Raw genomic sequence first — 18554 nt, 5'->3', positions numbered from 1 at the left:
CCTTTAGTGCCCCCATTAATCACCACTTTCAAAAGACCATATATGTATGCCACTTGGGGTCCGTCTCTTCTGCACCTACACAGATGTTCATTTGTTTGTTTTTCTTTTTAATATAAGATCTCATTGTGTAGTTTGGCCTAGGCTGGCTCAAAACTCACTAGTAATCCAGACTGGCTTTGAACTCACAGAGATCCACCTGTGTCTGCCTCCTGAGTATTGGGATTAGAGGTGTGTGCCACCATGCCTGGCTCACTGGTTTTTCTGAGGACTAACATAGTCAGAAAGAGTCTGCCCACTAAAAGGCTGGACTAAGGAAAGATGGACCTGAGTAAAACTGATGGGGCAGTTGTGGGACGGCTCACCCAAGCTGTGTGCTCCCTCAGGTAACAGCCCCGGTACTGAATGGTATTAGGATGCCGTAGCTTCTGTAAGAACCGCACCTCTTTGATGATATCCTGCCATTTCTAGAAAGTCAAGAGAGGAAGAGGTTATCCAGGCTGCATGCTGTGACTAGGGCCCTCTGCCCTCCACAACCTGATGTTAATGAACCTGACTCACCTCATTTGATTGCTTCCCACTATAAGACATCTTCTTGATGGCCACCACCTCACTGTTCCGGACATCCCTGGCCTAGAGGACCAGATTGGAGAGTGAGAAAAACCATCTTGAGCATGGGGTTAAAGAGAACCTGCTGAGCTAGTAGGAGAGGGTGGGAAGGACTGCTATGGTGGAGCGGTGCAGAGGCCTGGAGACCCACAGGTTTAAAAAGACCGAGCCCTGCTTTACCCTTTTCAAGATCCAACTCACAAAGTACACTGCTCCAAAGCTGCCATGGCCAATTTCCCGAAGGTCAGAGAAAAGCTTCTCAGGGTCATCCTTGAAGAAGAGCTCAGCTACATCAGGGTCCTTCAGGCTCCCGGCCCGGCCCCCAGCTGGCATGATGGCCCCTGGGGGCCCTGAGATTGGGATCTTGCCTAGAAAAAGTAGACAGGACCCTTAGAGCAAAGACAGGGCTCAGAGGGAGAGAAAAGTCCTCCCTCAGGTTTCTGCCTCCTCCTCCCCTTAATTACTGATGAGGGGGAGGCACTGCCGAGGAAAGGTAGGTAGGGGGGCTGTTAGGAACAACATCAAAGCTCAAAAAAAAAAAGTTGCCCTGGTAACCATATGCGGGGGTGGTGGTGGTGGTGGTGGTGGGGATGGCTGGTGGTCTCAGGAGGCCCTAAAATTGCCAGAAAGACAAATCTGGGCAGCCAAGTATCCTCAGCAACCCTCAATAATTTCTCAGCTCCCTATACACTGCCATTCCCTTCAAGCATAAAGGTTTCTGTGTTTCGCCAGAGCTTCAAATCATAACATGTCCTGTCCCACAAGTTCTCATAGTCCAGTGATTTCCAGGCACCTTCCTGTACCCCTTGGTGCTGAGGCTACCTCCTCCTTCAAGCTCTCAAAACACTGGATGAGAACAGGAAACAGTTAGGCCGGATGTGGTGGAAATCCGGCTATTGTTACAAGTGGGTACTGGCCTGAAGGAACAAGGAGACTCATTTTCAAAAACGTAGGGACACTGTGGCAGGGAGAACATCTAGCATAGGAACAGTAGGGACTGGCACCTGACTCTGGGGCCTTTGTGTTCTGGGCTGCCTTACTTGTCCAGTCCAACTGCATAAGAAGCATACGTGAAACTAGGATGTCACAGGTCATAAGCACCATTCATTGCACATGGGCATTGGCATCTCACATGCATCACCTCTCACTGGGCTCCTACAACCTTATGGGTGAACATTATTGTTACATTTATCCCTGACAGACGAGCAACAGGTTCTGAAAAGGCAAATGATTTGCCACCACCAGGCATCCAGAACAATTATATGAAACTCGCAAGGTATGATCAAGATCACCATTTTCCAGACTGTCACTGAAGCACAGAGAAGAAGGGCTTTCCCAAGGTCACAGGACAGGACTTTTCCTTTCAGGTTCAGGACAGAATTCTGTTAGGAGGCAACTAAGCCCAGCTTCCATGTCTTAGGAGAACCTCCCAGATCATTCCAGCCCTTGACGGGTGAGAGCTCCAAAACAAACCCCAAAACAAAGTTGCCACAGGGTACTAAAGTCAGAACACACAGGGACTCTAGAATAGGCTTTTTTAAGGGCTAATAGGAATTTTAGACATAAAGAGCCCTCAGTAGAGTTGGACTCCCGAGGTAGAGTTCTAGCTACTTAAAAGTACCTAACAATTTCAGCATATAATATTATATTCTGTGGCGTATTGTTTCCTGTCCATGTTGTTAATCTTCTCTCCTTAGCTCAACTGGAAGCTGGAGGGAAGAGATGGAGCTTGAGTCTTTGGTAGGCCCCTAGGGTGTGAAAGGCTCAGAATTGATTGACGGGTTGCTCTAAGTAGCTCTTAGTCTGCTCAAGGAAGGCCCCACATACCCACACACAAAAGGCAGGGCATCACAATTTGCCAAGGGACCCTCATGACTTCTTAACCAGTAACAAGCCCAAGACTGCCAATCCAGAACCTCAGGTCACATGAAGAGTGCCAGCCACTATAAAAACATCATACAGTCCCCCTTCCTTACAATAACATTTGGGCAATTACTGTGGACTGGGCTAAATCATAATCACCTCCTAAAACCCACGTTGCAAAAGAATCCCTAAACTGACTTACCAGTATATCCCATCTGCAATCTATAGCAAGAGCTTCAGGTAAGTTGCTTAAACTTCTCTTTGGAAAGTAGATTATGAATTCGACTATATGAGATCTCACTCATACTCAGAACACTTTGTAGACAAGAACCAGATGGTTTTCCCTTCTCTGATTCCTGAGTTGCCAGGGGCTTTAATCCTGGGAGCAAGGGGGCAGATAGGTGCTCATTCTAATGCAACAGCTAAGAAAAGGCAATAAAGTCATCATCTTTTGGAGAGAACTATCTCTGCAACACAGGCCAAAGTGTGGGATCAGAGTAAAAATGAAGGTCATATTAGACAAATACCCATGAGGAAGAAGCACAAAACAGAGCTTCCTCTCAGGAAAAGCTCCTTCTGAAAAGGAAGATCATTATAACCCCATTTTTATACTTCACCCTGATACATTCCCCTGTGGGTCCCTGATCAAGCCTAGGTTCAAAAGAAGTGGATAACCAGTCAGGGACAACACTTGGATTAAAATCCTGCCACTGGGTGACCTTGAACAACTTCTCTGGACATCAATGTTTTCAACTGTAAAATGGGAAGACAATAACAAAAGAGTTCCCACAGGTTGAGTGGGAATGAGTGTAGCACGGGGGAAAAATATATGCAAAAGCACTCTGTAAAGGATAGGTCATTTGACAAATATGAGATTATTTACACCATCACAGCAAGAGACAGGGAGGGAAATGAAGCTGGAGGAAATATTACCAAGCGCGCGCGCATACACACATACACACACACACACACCTTTGCAAGGACAAAAACTCCAACTAAACCAAGCCAGAAAAGAATATAAGCTCCCATCATGGTGGCTTGCACCTGTAGTCAAAACAGTAAAGAGGTTAAAGACTGACTCCAGTTCAGGGCCAGATCGACTACCCAGGACTATAGAAAGGCTGTCTCCAAATTAACAAACAAACAAACAAACAATAAATAAATAAATCAGTCCACCTACATGGTATCAACACCCTAGAGCAGTCTGGGGGAAAAAAAAAGAGTATAATAAAATCATGGAGAAGGGGTGGTTGTGAGAGCAAAATTAATAAAGGCTAGAAAGGTGGAAACCTATTTGATTAGCTAAGCATCCTAGGGCGTGACCCTTGGTGACATGACAGGCCCTGTCACCTCAGGGTACCCCTTCAACCAGACACAATGAAGGGAAGAGGAAAAGAGAAGAGGTAGCAACAGAAGGCAAGGCTGGCCAGAGACTGACCATGGGCCCAGCAGGAATTCCCTATCCTGAGGAGAGGGCCTACCCAGTCTCAGCTCCCCAGAATGGAGCTGACCAGAGGGACTCATGCCCATGCACCCGTGTCTCACCTGGTAGGGGTCACTATGGTGCCCCAGCGCCTCCGCTTCCGCCTGGGGTACTCCAGTTGCTCTGACAAGCAGGGAGAGGGGCAAGGAGACCTTCCCCCTCGCCACCTCTTCCTCAGCTTTCGCCCTTCCTGAGGGGCGGGCCCGGGAAGCCTCCCCTGGAGGGGAGGGGGTGACAACCTGATCTGACCTCGCGGTCCAGTCCTCCCCCAACTCGAGGGCGACAGTTGCTGAATCCCGGATTTCCGATTGTGGGGTCTGAGCCCCGTATATTTGCAAGGGCTAAAAATGAGTCCGATATCTGAACGCTTGGAGGATGAACCCCGGGTACTGGTGCACACAGGGTCCTGAATCCCAGGTATTTTAAATTCGATAAAACAGAGACCCAGGTTTGTAAAGGTTGGGACTTGAGTCCCAGATACCTGATATATGAGGGCTTGATACCTGGGTATCTGAAAAACAAGGGACCAAGCCCCAAAATTTGGGACCCAGGGCCCTGAGCCCCAGGTCTTCGGCCACGACAAGGGGCCCACCCCGAGGACGCCCGGCTGCACGGCCCCGCTAAGGCTGGGGTCCGAGAGTGACAGCCCCCACTCCAGCCCTGGCCTACTCGCTTTCCCGTCCTCTCTCTCCGGAACAGCTGAAGGACTGTAGCCGAGACGCTGCTGACCGTCCCTGTGCCTCACTCCCTTTCCTTTTCGTCTCAGCTTCTCACCGCACCACAGCCCTGCTCTCGTCCCGACCTCCCTCTCTCTCCCTCTCTCCCTCTCTCTCTTCCTCCCAATTCCAAGATGGAGACCGGGCGGGAGCGCGCAGGCGCGGTATGCACGCCGGGCCAAAAGGGGTGGGGCCCCAAAGGAAATAGCCCCGCCCCTCGCCCGTAGCTGCCGCGGCCCAGACGACAAGCTACCCTCGAGCCCAAGTGCGCGCGCGCCCCGCCACGCGGATCCTGGGTGGGAAGAGGAGAGGAGAAAGGCTTGGCTTGCTTGGGGTGGAGCCCAAGCGCGCTATCCGAGGACTGCTGGTGGAGAGAGATGTGGCGCATGCGCCCGCCACGCTATCGCGCTGCGACTGAGCTTGTTGCTAGGGGAAGCTCTGAGGGGGTGCGCTAGGAAGGAAAACTGTGGTGTGCGCCTGCGTGCAGGGTAAAAGGCTGAAAGGAGTAAAGCAAGGCTGCTGACAGCTGGGCGCGGGAAAGGCGGGAAACCGGACCATTCATGTTCATAAGTATCTAAACTAAACCTGAGCTCCCAAGTGCGAGAATGATGTGCCAAAGTTGGGAAAACCCAATGGGTCAAATCCCTAGGGTTCAGGAGGGTTGTATAACTTGCCAAAACTCATGAAGCATTTTCATAAACAGAATCATCAATTTACATTCATGGAAGAAAATAAGTGACAAAGTTGCACAGCTGTGTTCACATTATGTCTAAAGAGTATAGTGCTGGCTTAATACTTACAGTTCCAGCACTCAGCAAGCTGAGTCCTAGGCAGGAGGATACAAGTTCGGCAGAGTATGGAACCTAACAGAGTTCCAGTATCAAAACCAAAAAACAGACACACAAACAAAAAAACCAAATATTTTCCAAAACAATTCCACAATCACGGTCAAAGTTTTAAGTGACCTATGCCAACTTGTATTCCAAACTAAGGTCAACAAGGGTAACAAGAATGCTAGTCATTAGGAAACTAGAGAGGGTGACAGCCAAAAGATTTTGAGTTCCAGGCCAGGGGGTCAGGCTTTTCATCCCAGCAACTTGAGAGGTAGAGGCAGGCAGATCTCTGAATGTGAGGCCAGCCAGGGCTCTATAGTGAGACAGAACAAAACAAGTCTGCGGATACCGTTCAGTGGTGGAGTGTTTGCCTAGTGTATGTGAGGCTCTCTATTCAATCCATGCTGCCACAAAAGGGACAGGACTAAAATAGCTAAGCACGTGCTCCTGTGGAAAGGCTGGCAACCTGTGTTCAGTCCCCTGAACCCATGCAAAGCTTGAGGAAGAGAACACAATTGCTCTGGGACCCCCATGCACATGCCATGGCATGTACATACACATACATGAGCACACACATACATGTGCACACAGATACATGTGCACACACATACATGAGCATGTACACCCAATAAGAAAAGAAAAATCCTCATGGAGTGGTGGCACATGCCTTTCATCCCAGCACTTAGGAAGCAGAGGCAGGAGGATCTCTGAGTTCTAGGCCAGCTTGGTCTGCGGAGTGAGTTCCAGGACAGCCAGGGCTACACAGAGAAACCCTGTCTTGAAAAACAAAACAAAAAAAATCTTTTATGTCAACAATGAAAAGTCCTCAGTATTTACTTTAATCCAATCCCCCAATAAGTACCTCACACGATAGTAGTCAAAAGCCATTTATTTCCTCCTAGTCCTGTTCTTCACTTTGTGTAATAGGTCTTTTAAGCTCAGGAGGAGGCCCCAAGAATTTGATCTGTACCTGGAGAAAAGGAAGAAAACAGAACAGGTAAGAAAGTCCCTGGATGAATTTCTGCATGTATGCAGAAATTACAAAAGAAGGGACATCCAGAGACAGGTCCTGGCACTCAATCCCACTGGGGTAGCCTTGGAACTCTAGGATCAACCAGCGGCCAAAAAGCTAGAAGCCTTTTCCCGCTCCCAACTGAACGGTTCCATTGTTTCCTATTGTGAAAGGATGGGTGGTGAGGCCTGGTCAAAGGAAAATTAACAATGTTCTCTTGAGCTGGGCAGTGGTGGCGCACGCCTGTAATCCCAGCACTCAGGGAGGCAGAGGCAGGCGGATTTCTAAGTTCGAGGCCAGCCTGATCTACGGAGTGAGTTCCAGGACAGCCAGGACTATATGGAGAAACCCTGTCTCGAAAAAACGAAACAAACAAAGCAAAAAACAACAATGTTCTCTTGAGCTTCCAGTTCCTCTAGGCTGGACTCACTCCACAGTCTAGGCTGTCTCAACTTCTCGCAGAGAGGGTTCCTAGCACGCGGAGGCCAGTGGAACCTGGGGAAGGCTTCGGAGCTGGATGTAAAACATGCAGCCCTCAAACGGGCAAAAGCCCTGCCAGCAAGGGGAGGATCTCTTCTGGATTGCTCTTTTTCACTCAGTGCGAGGTTGCAAATTAGAAGCATTAGTACTCTGGGGACCTCATCTACTACATTTGCCAATCTCTTTCCCCCCGAAGATCTCGTTAGCAGAGAAAACTGTTTTCTAGGTGCACTGGCAACTGAATGAAGAAAACACACAAAGCGCTTGGGCAGAGTGTGTGCCAGGAACAGGGGTCGCCATTCCGTAAGTCACTGGAGTGGTTCCAGGAAGGCCAACAAGATGGCTCTGTTGCTACGCTGACAACTTGAATTTGAATCCCAGGATACACAGGATGAAAAGAGGGGATGCCGGGGCTAGAGAGAAGGCTCATAGGTTAAGAGCACTGACAGTTCTTCCAAAGGTCCTGAGTTCAAATCCCAGCAACCACATGGTGGCTCACAACCATCCGTAATGAGGTCTTCTGCCCTCTTCTGGTGTGTCTGAAGACAGCGACAGTGTACTCACATACATAAAATAAATAAAATCTTAAAAAAGTTAATTAAGGATCTAACTTGATTATTAAGAAAGAGAGAGAGGGTGACCTCCAAACACGGCTGTTCCATAAGCACAAATACATGGCTCCTCCTCAAATAAATAAAACTTAAAAAATAATAAGGTGGGGGTGCATGCCTTTAATCCAGCACTCAGCAAACAGAAGCAGGTGGGACTTTGGGGCCAGTCTGGCTTACATAGCAAGGCTCAGGCCAGTCAAGGCTACACAATGAGATCCTGTCTCAAACTGAATAAGTAACTATTTTCAGGGGAAAAAATGAAGAGTCCATATTTAGGGCATATCATCACACTTGAGCACCCTAATTCATCACGCTGACATGCGGGTGTGTGAAGCTCAGCTCTGCTGAATCTGAAAATCAGAACACTGCTTGGAAGACATCAGCCACAGAAGATATGTATGAAGGCATATCTAGTTAAAAAATAAGGCCTTGTATGTTGGTACACATCTTTAATAACAACACCTGGGAGGCAGAGGTAGATTCAAAATCTCTGAATTTGAGGTCAGCCTGGTCTACACAGTGTGTCAGGTCACTGGGGCTACAAATGAGACCACGTTTCCAAAACAAAAAAAGTAAAAAGAGGCCCTTGGTGGCTTGGTGGTTAAGAGCACTTACTGCTCTTGAACAGAACTGGAGTCTGATTTCCAGCAACCACATCTGGCAGCTTAAAACCACCTCTAACTCCAGCACCAAGGGATTCACCACCCTCTCTGGCTTCCTTGGGCACCTGCACACATATGATGCACATAAACTTACAGAGGCACACACATATACATAAATAAAAAAAATAAGTCTTAAAAAATGTAAGGGTTGGGCCTTACGGGGTTAAAAAATGAAAATACAAATAAAATCAAACCATATCCATGCTTGGGGAGAGCTTTCACTTCAATAATCATACCTCCAATAGACTTCATTGACTCTGACCCTGCCAGTCACTAATCACACAGTTACCGTGATCAGCTGTATAACTGTACAGGTTACAGCAGGAGAGCAGCTCACAGGGAGAGCGAGGGTGCTGTCAGGGAATATGTGAAGAGCAATCTCTCCTTTTCTTTTTCTTTTTCTTCTTCTTCTTTTTTCATTTCTTTTTTTCAAGTCAAGGTTTCTCTGTGTAGCCTTGATGGTCCTGGGACTCACTCTGCAGACCAGGCTAACCCTGAATTCAGAGATCCAGATGCCCCTGCTTCCTCAGTTTTGGGAATCAAAGGTGTGTGCCCCCATAGGCCAGCTTAGGGGAGGCATCTGAATTGCTGATAACAGTCTTTTTCTCTTTTGGTAGTGTTTACTAGTGTCTGCTGTATAATAATTTACCAAATGTACTTTTATGGTTTTTGTTTACATGAAAGTTATTTATTTCACAGTAAAAATAGGGCCAGCAAGATGTCTCAGCAGGTAAAGATTCTTGCCATGAAAGCAAGTTTGGTGACCTGAGTTCCAGTCTCCTGACCCTACATAAATGTGGAGGTGAGAATCAACTCCATCGAATGGCTCTCTGACCTCCACATGCACACCATGGCACATGGGTGGACAGACACACACACATAGAGAAAGAAAACAGTAAAAATAATAAAAAATAAAATATTGTGTTTATAGAGAAAACTGTTCCAGTCCCAGAAGGGCTCTCAGGGACTCGCAGGAAGCTGCATTTGAGGATGGAGTCTAAGGATTTGCTTTACCAGGCTACAGCTGCCATCCCTTCCCCACCCTAATTCCCACGGAGCCTCACCTGACAGTCTGTCGCCACCCTCAGAGCCGTGTTCTAGACCAGTGGGATTCTGGGCGCGGATGGAAGCACACTGCAGTGGCACAGCAGAGAAAACCAAAGAGCAGAACCAGGAAAGAGCCCAAGACCAGCAGTCTGCTGCCACACAGAGCTAGCTCCTCCTAGTGGTGGGGATGGAGAGGGACGGGGACAGGGTTAACAGCAGAAAGGGTTGGGAGTCTTGGGAAGATGACTTGCCCCATACCATGAAAAACAGAGGCAGAGTCCTCCTCTTACCTACTGGCAACTATGGGTCAGGTAATAAATAACACTTGTCCAGATGTTTTCCAAACTGCTTTCTTGCCTAATCATCAACTGAGCTTTCAATGACTCCCCAGGAGTTACTACTCTCTACATTCTACTTGTCTTCCTTCCTTAGCTTCCTTCCTTCCATCCCTCTGTCCCTCCCTCCCTCCCTCCGTTCCTTAAACAAGGTCTTATTATACCTCAGGCTGGTCTCAAACTCTCATATTCCTTCTGCCTTCAGTTTTCAGACTGCTGCAGTAATAGGTGTTTACCATCACACCCAAACATAGATATTTTCAAAATATTTTTTATATCTGTATTTGTACATGGGTGTTTGTCTGCACATATATCTGTGTACCACCTGCACACAGTGCCTGCAGAATCCAGAAGGGGGCTTCAGATCTCCTAGGACTGACATAACAAATAGTTGCAAGTTGCTATGTGGGTGCTGGAAAATGAACCCAAGTCCTCTGGTGGGGCAGTCTTTGCACTTAAGCACTGAGCTATTTCTCCAGTCATAAACCCTGGTTGGCAGCAAATGTTTTTACTTGCTCAAGCCATCTTGATAGTTCTTCACATTCCAAAGACTATGCAAATAGAGCCAAATTCTGCTTCGCCAGATGGCTTTTTAAAAATTTATTTATTTCCATTTTGGTTTATCAAGATAGGGTTTCTCTATGTAGTCCTGGCTATCTTGGAACTCTGTAGGCCAGTCTAAAACTCGAGATCCACCTGACTCTGCCTCCCGTGTGCTGGGATTATAGACATTGTGGTGGTCTGAAGATGTGTGGCCCCATGGCAGAGTGGTACTGTTACAAGGTATAGTCTTGTTGGAGGAAGTGTGTCACTGCCGCGGTAGGCTTTGAGGTCTCATATATATGCTCAAGTCTGGCCAGAGTCAGTCTGCTCCTGGCTGCCTTCCCATCAAGATGCAGAACTCTCAGCTCCTTCTCCAGCACCATGGATGTTTGGACTTTGTCATGCTTCCTGTGTTGATGATAACAAACTGAACCTCTGAACCTGCAAACCAGCCCCAATTAAATGTTGTCCTTTATAAGAGTTGCCTTGGTCATGGTGTCTCTTCATAGCAGTGGACTAAGACAGGCATGTTCCACCACCCCCTGGCACAAGAGAACTTTTTTAATATGAGGGACAGCACTTAGCAACCCTTTGTCCACTCCGCTCAGCCCTGCCAAGAGCTGCTTTCTCTTTCCCACAGGCTCTGGATGGCTCCTACTTCAGTGTCAAACTCTAACACTTAGTCTAACATTCACAGGAGCTCAGAATGGCTCCAAGATTGACATTTCTCCTGCTTCCTTCCACATCATCCCTAAACGCCTCCTGTGAATCCCAGAAGGGTGAACTGCACTCATTTCCTCCTTGAAGGATCACCTTCCCAGGAAAAGGGGGCTTGACAGCTGCCTTAACTTTGCCTCTTACACAGTTGTGTGCCTGTAGACAACTCATTCCCTCTCTAAGCCTTTTTCCTCATCTGCAAAATGGGATAATAGTATCTATCTCACAGGACTATCTTAAAATAAAATGAGACAATAGTTTGTACTTTGACACAATACAAATACTTTGTATACAATAAATTACTACATATAACACTTTCTTATTAGAAATGTTCAAGTTAGGGTTAGCTGCTCCTTGCTTTATGTCTGTGTAATACTCTGCTTATATCTCTGTTACAGCAACTATCTCATTCTGCCTCTAATTACACTTCTGAATCTGTTTTGTTTGTTGTTGTTTTGTTTTTTTTTTTAGACAGTTTTGTTTGTTGTTGTTTTGGTTTTTTTTTTAGACAGGATCATAATAGCCCTGGCTGTCCTGGAGCTCCCTACATAAACCAGGCTAGTCTCCAAGTCAGCAAAATGGCTGTCTCTGATCAAGTCTGTTTTGCATCAGGTACTATGCCGAGTACTTTATGGTCATTCTTATTCCATCCCAGTTACTGGAATTTGTAGATTATATCACATTTGTCTTTTGCGAATAAGGAAGCTGAGTCTTAAAAGATTCCATGCTTGCCCTAAGCATCGCTGCCTGTAACCTAAGTCAGGGCTATCAGAAATGATGCTTGCTCATTCTTCTTTTTTTAAAAATACATGGTCGTTTTAAAGCCCAGGCTGACCTTGAACTTTCAATCCTCCAGCCTCAGCCTCTAGTACCAGGATTGTGAAAGAGCAGGGCACCACGCCAGACCAAGTTCATTCCTTCTCTACTAAGTGAAGTGGCCTCATCAACGCTTTCAGACAGTGCTCCACATAACACCCTGAGGATCAGCCTATGCACTTACTGAAGTAAGCAGCTTGGTGAGCACAAGGCGCTCGTGGCTCCAGACCCTGACACACTCCTCACCCATCACTGGGCTCAGGGTAGCATTTCCAACTCCCTCTTCTGAGCAGGATATAGGTGGCTGGCTAGAAGGCAGGATTTTTGGAACAGCACTAAAATACAGGCAGGTCCCTGGAGTCCTTCCTGAGGCCACTCTGGCTGTGACAAGGACAGACTCTCTGGCAGAGGACCCTGCAAGAAACACAAGACACAAGGTGAAAACCAGAGTGGGACATTGCAGATAGAGTCAGCAGCAAAGAGCACTGGCTGTTCTTCCAGAGGACCTGGGTTTGGTTCCCAGCACACACACACATCTAGAGGTTTCTAACTGCCTGAATCCCCAGCTTCAAGGGATCTGATCCCTCTTCAGGTAAACACACACACACACACACACACACACACACACACCATTCAGCAGTCATGAGGCAGAGGCAGGCAGATCTCTGATTGAGGGCAGCCTGGTCTACAGAGTGAGTTCCAGGACAGCTTGGGCTACAGAGAAACCCTGTCTCAGAGGGAAAAGAAAAGAAAAGAAAGGAAAGGAAGAAAAGTAAAAAAAAAGAAAGAAAGAAATTAACATGTCCAAAGAAATTATTTTAATGGCACCAAAAGCCATAAAAGTTCACATTCTGTTTCAAATTGCTGGACAAGAGGCTGAAGAGATGGCTCAGTGGGTTAAGACTACTGACTGCTCTTCCAGAGGACCCAGGTTCAATTCCCAGCACCCACATGGTAGCTAACAACTGTCTGTAACTCCAAGATCTGATAACCTCACATAGACATGCAGGCACAATACCAAGACATATAAAAATAAATAAATTTAAAAAACCCAAATTAACAGACAACAGATGGCCTTCTTCTATCATCATTTTCCATGAGCACAGAGGATGCTCGCCGCCTGCTATGAACCTGCCCTTTCTTTGTTCGCTGGTGTGTCTATAGTCTGAGTTTCTACATGGCTGGCAATGCGGCTCATTTGATGGAATGCATGTGGACCACAGAGCAGCAGAGATTTGAGAGTGAATGGTACCACACACCCGTAATCCCAGCACTGGGGAGGTGGAGGCAGGCAGACAGATGGCACAGGGATTTTGAGCAATACAGTGAGTTTGAGGCCAACTCTGGCTAGATGAGACCCTGTCACAAACTAAGAAACACCAAAATCAAATGTACAGTATTAAAAACAGAAGAAATGGGACAAGCAAGATGGTTCACCTGGGAAAAGGCCTGTCCATACAAGCCTGAGGACCGGAACACTGGGTATCCAGAAGCCAGGTAAAGGTGGAAGAAGAGAGCTAACTACACACGGTTTTCCTGACTGCCCACCCCCCACGCCAATAATAAAACAAAAACAAATGTAAAACTGCCCAACAGCATATATGAGACCCTTGGGGTTACTCTTAAGCACTAGTAAAAGAAAAAAAAACCATAGACTAAGATGTTTGTTTTGGGGCCTGGAGAGATGGCTCAGTGGTTAGGAGCACTGTTCTTCTGAAAGTCTTGAGTTTAATTCCCAGCACCTACATTGTAGCTCACAACCACTTAATGCTATCTTCTGGTGTGTAGAGTACATTTAGACCAAGTACGTATATATATAAAATACATAAATAAATAATTATTTTAAAATGTTTGTATTGATTTTATCAAATACAAAAAAATAGGAAACAATAGAGTTAATTGCTCACAAAAATGTATAAAAATGATGGCCTAGCCACTTAGTGGATCAATTACAGCCATTAAAACAATAGGCCAGGCTGTGATACCGAAAGCCATCTGTGTCTAAGTGAAAAAGAAATATAATTTCACATACATTATAATCACAACTGAAGAGTGCACAAGAACAACTCCACAGACAACTTTTCCTCTACTGCACTGCCCAGGGGACTTGTGGGCCAGAGGTTGTATTGTTAATCCCAGACAGTGACTATCTTTCTTAGTTCACAAAAGTTTTACCTACATTTTTTTCTTCATGTCCTTTCTCTTTTGTTTTTGTTTTTGTTTTGTTTTGAGGTAGGGTCTCATTAAGTAGCTATGTCTGTCCTGTAACTCACTATGTAGACCGGGCTGGCATCAGACTCAAGAAAAATCCACCTGCCTCTGCCTCTTAAGTGCTGGAGTCAAAGGCATGCTTCACTGTATCCAACTCTGGATCTTTTCCTTAAAAGAAGGTCTCTCTTCCTAGTCCAGATATCCCCAAGCCTGTGCCTCTGCCTCAGCTTCCCCAATGCTGGCCTACAGGCAGCACCATGGTGCTTAACTCCCATCCCTCCTTAAAGGCCACTTCCTAGTGTTCCTGTGAACAGACCAATCCTACTCCTTTCTTGGTTAGACTGACTTTGCCTAACCACTTTGGGCTGTATACAAAATCTTTTTTTAATTGTTTTTTTTGAAACAAAGTATTTCTGTATAGTCCTGGCTGTCCTGGAACTCACTCTATAAATAAGGCTGACTTCAAAATGGGAGATCTGTCTGCCTCTGTTTCCTGAGTGCTGGGTTTAATGGCGTGGGCCACCACTGCCCGGCTCACACAATGTCTTTTATTGGATGTCATCAATTGCAGCTCATACCTAGAGGGAGTGAACCAATGCCGGCAAGCTGTCCTCTGACCTCCACATGTATGCTGTGGAGGTCATACACATGCCCACACACACATGAACAGACACAAGTAACAAAATAACTAATTAATTAAAAGACTGTCCATGCACTTTCCCCTCCCGCTTTGGACTATTTCCCCACTCAGCATTTCTTCCCTACCCCATCCAAACATGACATCATAGTTCCTTCCCAGCCACATGCCTTTGTGTCTGTACCTCCCACTGCCCGGAGTGGCTAAGCATTCTAAGAACTTAAGTTTAGCTGCTGTATCCTAGAGAGATCTTCCTTTGCTGTAGCTTCCATTCTGCTTCTCATACCCACTGACTCGTTTATGTCTGTATTCTTGTTAGGTTGTTAGCAACTTAAGGGGAAGGCCAGAATCTGGAAGAGTCCTGATGAGGGGAGAGTGGTGGCACACACTCAGGAAACAGAGGCAAGAGGATGTCTGTAAGTTCAAGACCAGCCTGGTCTACATAGCAAGTTCTAGAATAATCAGAATTACATGGAAAGACCCTGTCTCAAAAAACAAAAACAAACAAACACAACAAAGTACTAGTGAGAATAGAAGACAATGCAAAACATTTTATAAGACTATAAAATGGTACATCAGTTTGGAGGTTCAAGAGATTTACAGGAGAGCTATCCTGCATTCCATGCGTGACTATATTCTCAATAGTACTAAAATATATGTCCACACAAAAACTAGTGTTAAGAACAGCATAATATTTTGGGGAGTTTCTTTTCCTTTTGTGGGAAGACAGGGTCTCATTATGTAGCCATGGCTGGCCTAGCTCAATGTGTAGATTAGGCTGACCTATAAAGATCTGCTCATCTTCACCTCCCCAGTGAGGGGATTAAAGGCGTGTGCACCAGACGAGGCATGAGTACCACCAGGCTAGCTGTGAGCACCAGACCAGGCATGAGCACCTCCAGGCCAGGTGTGAGCACCAGACCAGGCATGAGCACCACCAGGCCAGGTGTGAGCACCAGACCAGGCATGAGCACCACCAGGCCAGGTTGAAACAGCAAAATTCCTAATGGCCCAAAGTGGAAACAAGCTAAATGTCAATCACATGATAAACAGATACATAAAAATGTGGAATACTTATCCAAGAATATTATTCAACAATAAAAAGAAAGAAAATAATGCTGGTACATGACAAACTTCAAAAATCTTATCTCAAGTCAAAGTGGACTGTCACAAAGGACTGCATATTGTAGCAATGTCCAGAATAGGCCAATTAACAGAGGCAGAAAGCAGATTTGTGAAGGCCTGGTAACCTGGGGAGAAGAGGTGCAGAACAGCTAGGGTGTAGATCTACTTAGATGATAAGTTATATTATATATGGATATGGCTCTCAGGGTGGTTCCACAGTCAGGTAAACAGCCTAAAGGCAACATAGTTGTATACTTTAAGTGAGTGAAATATATGGTGGCATGTGACTCATATGTCAATGTTGCATATATATTTTGGAGGCCGGTGGTCTCAGATCTTGCCATGTAGTCCTAGATGATCTGGAACTCACTATATAACTCAGGAAAGTTGGCACACTTGCGCTCCCTCTTCATATCTATTGAGCTCTCTATACATAGCGGGACAGAGCATTTTTCTTTTAAACCTAAGGCCTCTTGGCACATTTTAGAACAGAACTGAAGAAACTTGGAACTGGTACAGCAAAGCCAAAACACAGAACCTATACTGTGGTCGGCATTCACTGCAAGTATCTCATCCTATCTAATCTGTGTCGTAGCAAAAGTCACTAAGGTGTACAGGTCACCAGTCTGGTGAAGTCAGAAGTCAGGCCCAACCCTAAATGTCCTGACACTGGACCCCATTCCCCACGTCTCACCTTTCAATCCTATCTGACTACCATGGATCTTGGCTTGGAATGTTTGGGTTTTGTTTCTGTCTGGATCGTCTCCGAAGCTCAAAGTGGTTAGTAAGCCGACGACGTGAGGCCCTCGCCACGTCCCTGTGACTGTTTCATTCATGGGGCACAGACTTAGCTGGCCAAAAGATCTCAAGAAGGAAACCCAATCCTGTGTGCAAAAAGGAGAGTGACAGAGAGGTGAGATTCGCAGCAGAGGCGGGTGTATACCACAAGGCGAGCACCCCAGGTACTTACCTGGGGAATGTCAGGGCTACGGAAGCCAGTTGTATGGGTGAGGAGGAAGCCACCAAGGCCCAGGCCAGACAGGCCAAGGAGCAGCAGGATCAAAGTGGCACAGACCAAAGGTGGGTGATGAGCCAGACAGAGATGCAGGGTGTGCCCTGCGTGGCAGCAGCCCATGGGGAGCAGAGGGGTCTGGGCCTCCGTGGCGTGCCTGTTGGAGGACAGCAAGGGAGAACTAGACAAGAGCCTGCTGCTCCGAAGGCACTCACCCATGTTATGCAAAGACAAGCAAAAGCTAGAAGACAATGAATTTGCTCAAGGCCACACTGAAAGTGACAGAGCCAGGACCAAAATCCAAGATTCTGTACTCCAAAAGTTCGCCTCCTCACAGCACTTTAAAAAAAAAAAAGCTTTCTTTCGTTTCTGAAATATCCAGAGGAGAAGCAGGGAAGAGCATTCTATACTAGCAAAAGAGAAGATGTGAAAAGAATTCTCGGCTGGAGAAAGAGGAAGCAGTTGATCTGGGGTTAGGCTTTGGCAGGCAAGCCAGAATCCAGACCGGAAGTGTCTGGGTTCAGAGTTCCTGCTTTGGAGTTAAAGCTAACTAGCTAGGTAGGAGTGGATGGTGCTCACAAATGCAACCAAGCCAGTTGGCTGTCTGTGAGATTAGGATGTCGTGAAAGGGAATTCTAAGAACACCAAGTAATGAGGATTCGACTGGGCAGCTGTTTGCTCCGTACTTGGCCATGCAGGAATTCAACAGTCGTCTATCTCCTTTCTTTTTATTGATGTCATACTGATCCTTAAGACCAGAAGCCAGTAGAAGAAATACTGTAGTTCAGGGACTCTCTAGGGCTATGGTCTAAAATCTGTCTCCAACTTCCGAGTACCCTATTCCAGGCAAGAAACGACAGACTGATGAAAATAAACATCTGGAAGACAGGAGATCAGTATAAGGTGTGGGGGAAAGCATGATAAAGTGTAGAAGCCACTGGGAAACACAGGTATCACATATGCTCGGCCCCTGCGTGGCCCTGCGTCCCGGCATTTCTGCAAGAGGGAGAGTAAGAGGAGGGAGGACAGAGCCTGAGGGGCAGTAGCGGCTGGTGCATCTGGGCCTCCCGTCCTCCCCAAAGCCCCCTCCAGAAGGATCTCGACACCCGCATCCCTTCCCGATCAAGCAGCATCAGGTCTGTTCGCCACCAGCTCTCACCGCTTGCAGCCGGGCAGAGACTGGCGCCCCGTGACGTCATGGGCGGAGGGCGGGGCCCGAGCTCACGCGCGTGCTCTCTCCGGCCCCGCCCCAGTACGTCCAGACGTGCTTGCGCGGTGGCCACGGGGTGGAGAGGTTGCTGGCTACTCCCTGGCCTGGTTCAGGCTGAACCAAAAGAAAAGTCACCCGAGGGGCCAAGTGGACGAGTAACTCGCGATGAGGTGATAAAAAACTAGCAACAGGCGAGGGAGCTCGTGCTAGCCGAACATCTCAGGGTCTCCCTCCCGAGAGAGTACAGGAAGATCGGAACCTCACCAAAGTCACTTTTCTGATGCTAGGGACCCACCTGTGCCATTCGCACAGCCCGGCCGCGCCCAGGTTTCCAGGAAGGACTTGGGACTTCTCTCTGGGAAGGATGGGACTTTACTCCTCCCCTCTGAGAGCAGTACGTAGGTTCTGCTCTTCTCTGCCCTCTCAAATGCTTAATTAAGGTCTACACACCTTGCCCTTGGGCTTTGGCTCTTTTCCTAAGAGGTTCCTAAGTGCCCAGGGCCCTAGAGTTGCAAGGCTGTTCAAACGGGGAACATCTCTTCTCACTCACCTAGCCTTTTAGAGGGATTATCATCTTACCTGAAACAGCATAAGATGCGGAGCCAGAAACTCAGGCTCATCCTCATTCTGGCGAC

General features: G+C 47.0%; 2 protein-coding genes across 11 annotated transcripts in view; both read right to left on the bottom strand.

The window, feature by feature from the left end:
• The window catches only part of Taok2 (TAO kinase 2), a 20173-nt gene extending 13718 nt beyond the window's left edge, over positions 1-6455 (bottom strand). For 2 of the 6 annotated variants that reach the window (XM_052198715.1, XM_052198724.1), the window contains exons 1-4: positions 4015-4843; positions 808-974; positions 559-630; positions 363-464 (exon numbers count right to left, since the gene is read on the bottom strand). In XM_052198715.1, coding sequence (XP_052054675.1) covers positions 363-464; positions 559-630; positions 808-939 — 306 coding nt within the window. In that variant the 5' untranslated portion in view covers positions 940-974; positions 4015-4843. Of the gene's footprint in view, positions 1-362; positions 465-558; positions 631-807; positions 975-4014; positions 4844-6363 lie in introns of those variants that run through there. The other 4 variants (XM_052198733.1, XM_052198743.1, XM_052198718.1 and 1 more) reach the window with 3 other exon arrangements.
• Tmem219 (transmembrane protein 219) lies at positions 6373-18554 on the bottom strand. 5 transcript variants are annotated; one of them, XM_052198803.1, is made up of 6 exons: positions 18499-18554; positions 16668-16866; positions 16392-16581; positions 11909-12138; positions 9331-9488; positions 6373-6471 (listed from the first exon to the last, which is right to left on the bottom strand). In XM_052198803.1, exons 1-5 carry the CDS (start codon positions 18543-18545, stop codon positions 9351-9353), a joined length of 804 nt encoding a protein of 267 aa, XP_052054763.1. In that variant the 5' UTR covers positions 18546-18554; the 3' UTR covers positions 6373-6471; positions 9331-9350. The 5 variants fall into 5 exon arrangements, with proteins under 5 accessions (XP_052054763.1, XP_052054776.1, XP_052054782.1 ...); XM_052198816.1 differs by lacking the exon at positions 18499-18554 and adding an exon at positions 17869-17942; XM_052198822.1 differs by lacking the exon at positions 18499-18554 and adding an exon at positions 17816-17835.

The sequence above is a fragment of the Apodemus sylvaticus genome, chromosome 1 (assembly GCF_947179515.1).
Source record: "Apodemus sylvaticus chromosome 1, mApoSyl1.1, whole genome shotgun sequence".
Lineage (NCBI taxonomy): Eukaryota > Metazoa > Chordata > Mammalia > Rodentia > Muridae > Apodemus > Apodemus sylvaticus.
The sequence above is the reverse complement of the archived record's forward strand: the minus strand, read 5'-3'. Positions and strand labels throughout refer to the sequence as shown.

Excerpts from the sequence above, each read along its gene's own strand:
- Tmem219 (XM_052198797.1), bottom strand. The coding sequence starts at position 16,928 with ATGGGTGAGTGCCTTCGGAGCAGCAGGCTCTTGTCTAGTTCTCCCTTG. Across the intron at positions 16,582-16,667 it reads GTAGCCCTGACATTCCCCAG|GATTGGGTTTCCTTCTTGAG; the intron begins GTAAGTACCTGG and ends TTTTGCACACAG. Across the intron at positions 9,489-11,908 it reads TCACCAAGCTGCTTACTTCA|GAGGAGCTAGCTCTGTGTGG; the intron begins GTAAGTGCATAG and ends CCCCACCACTAG.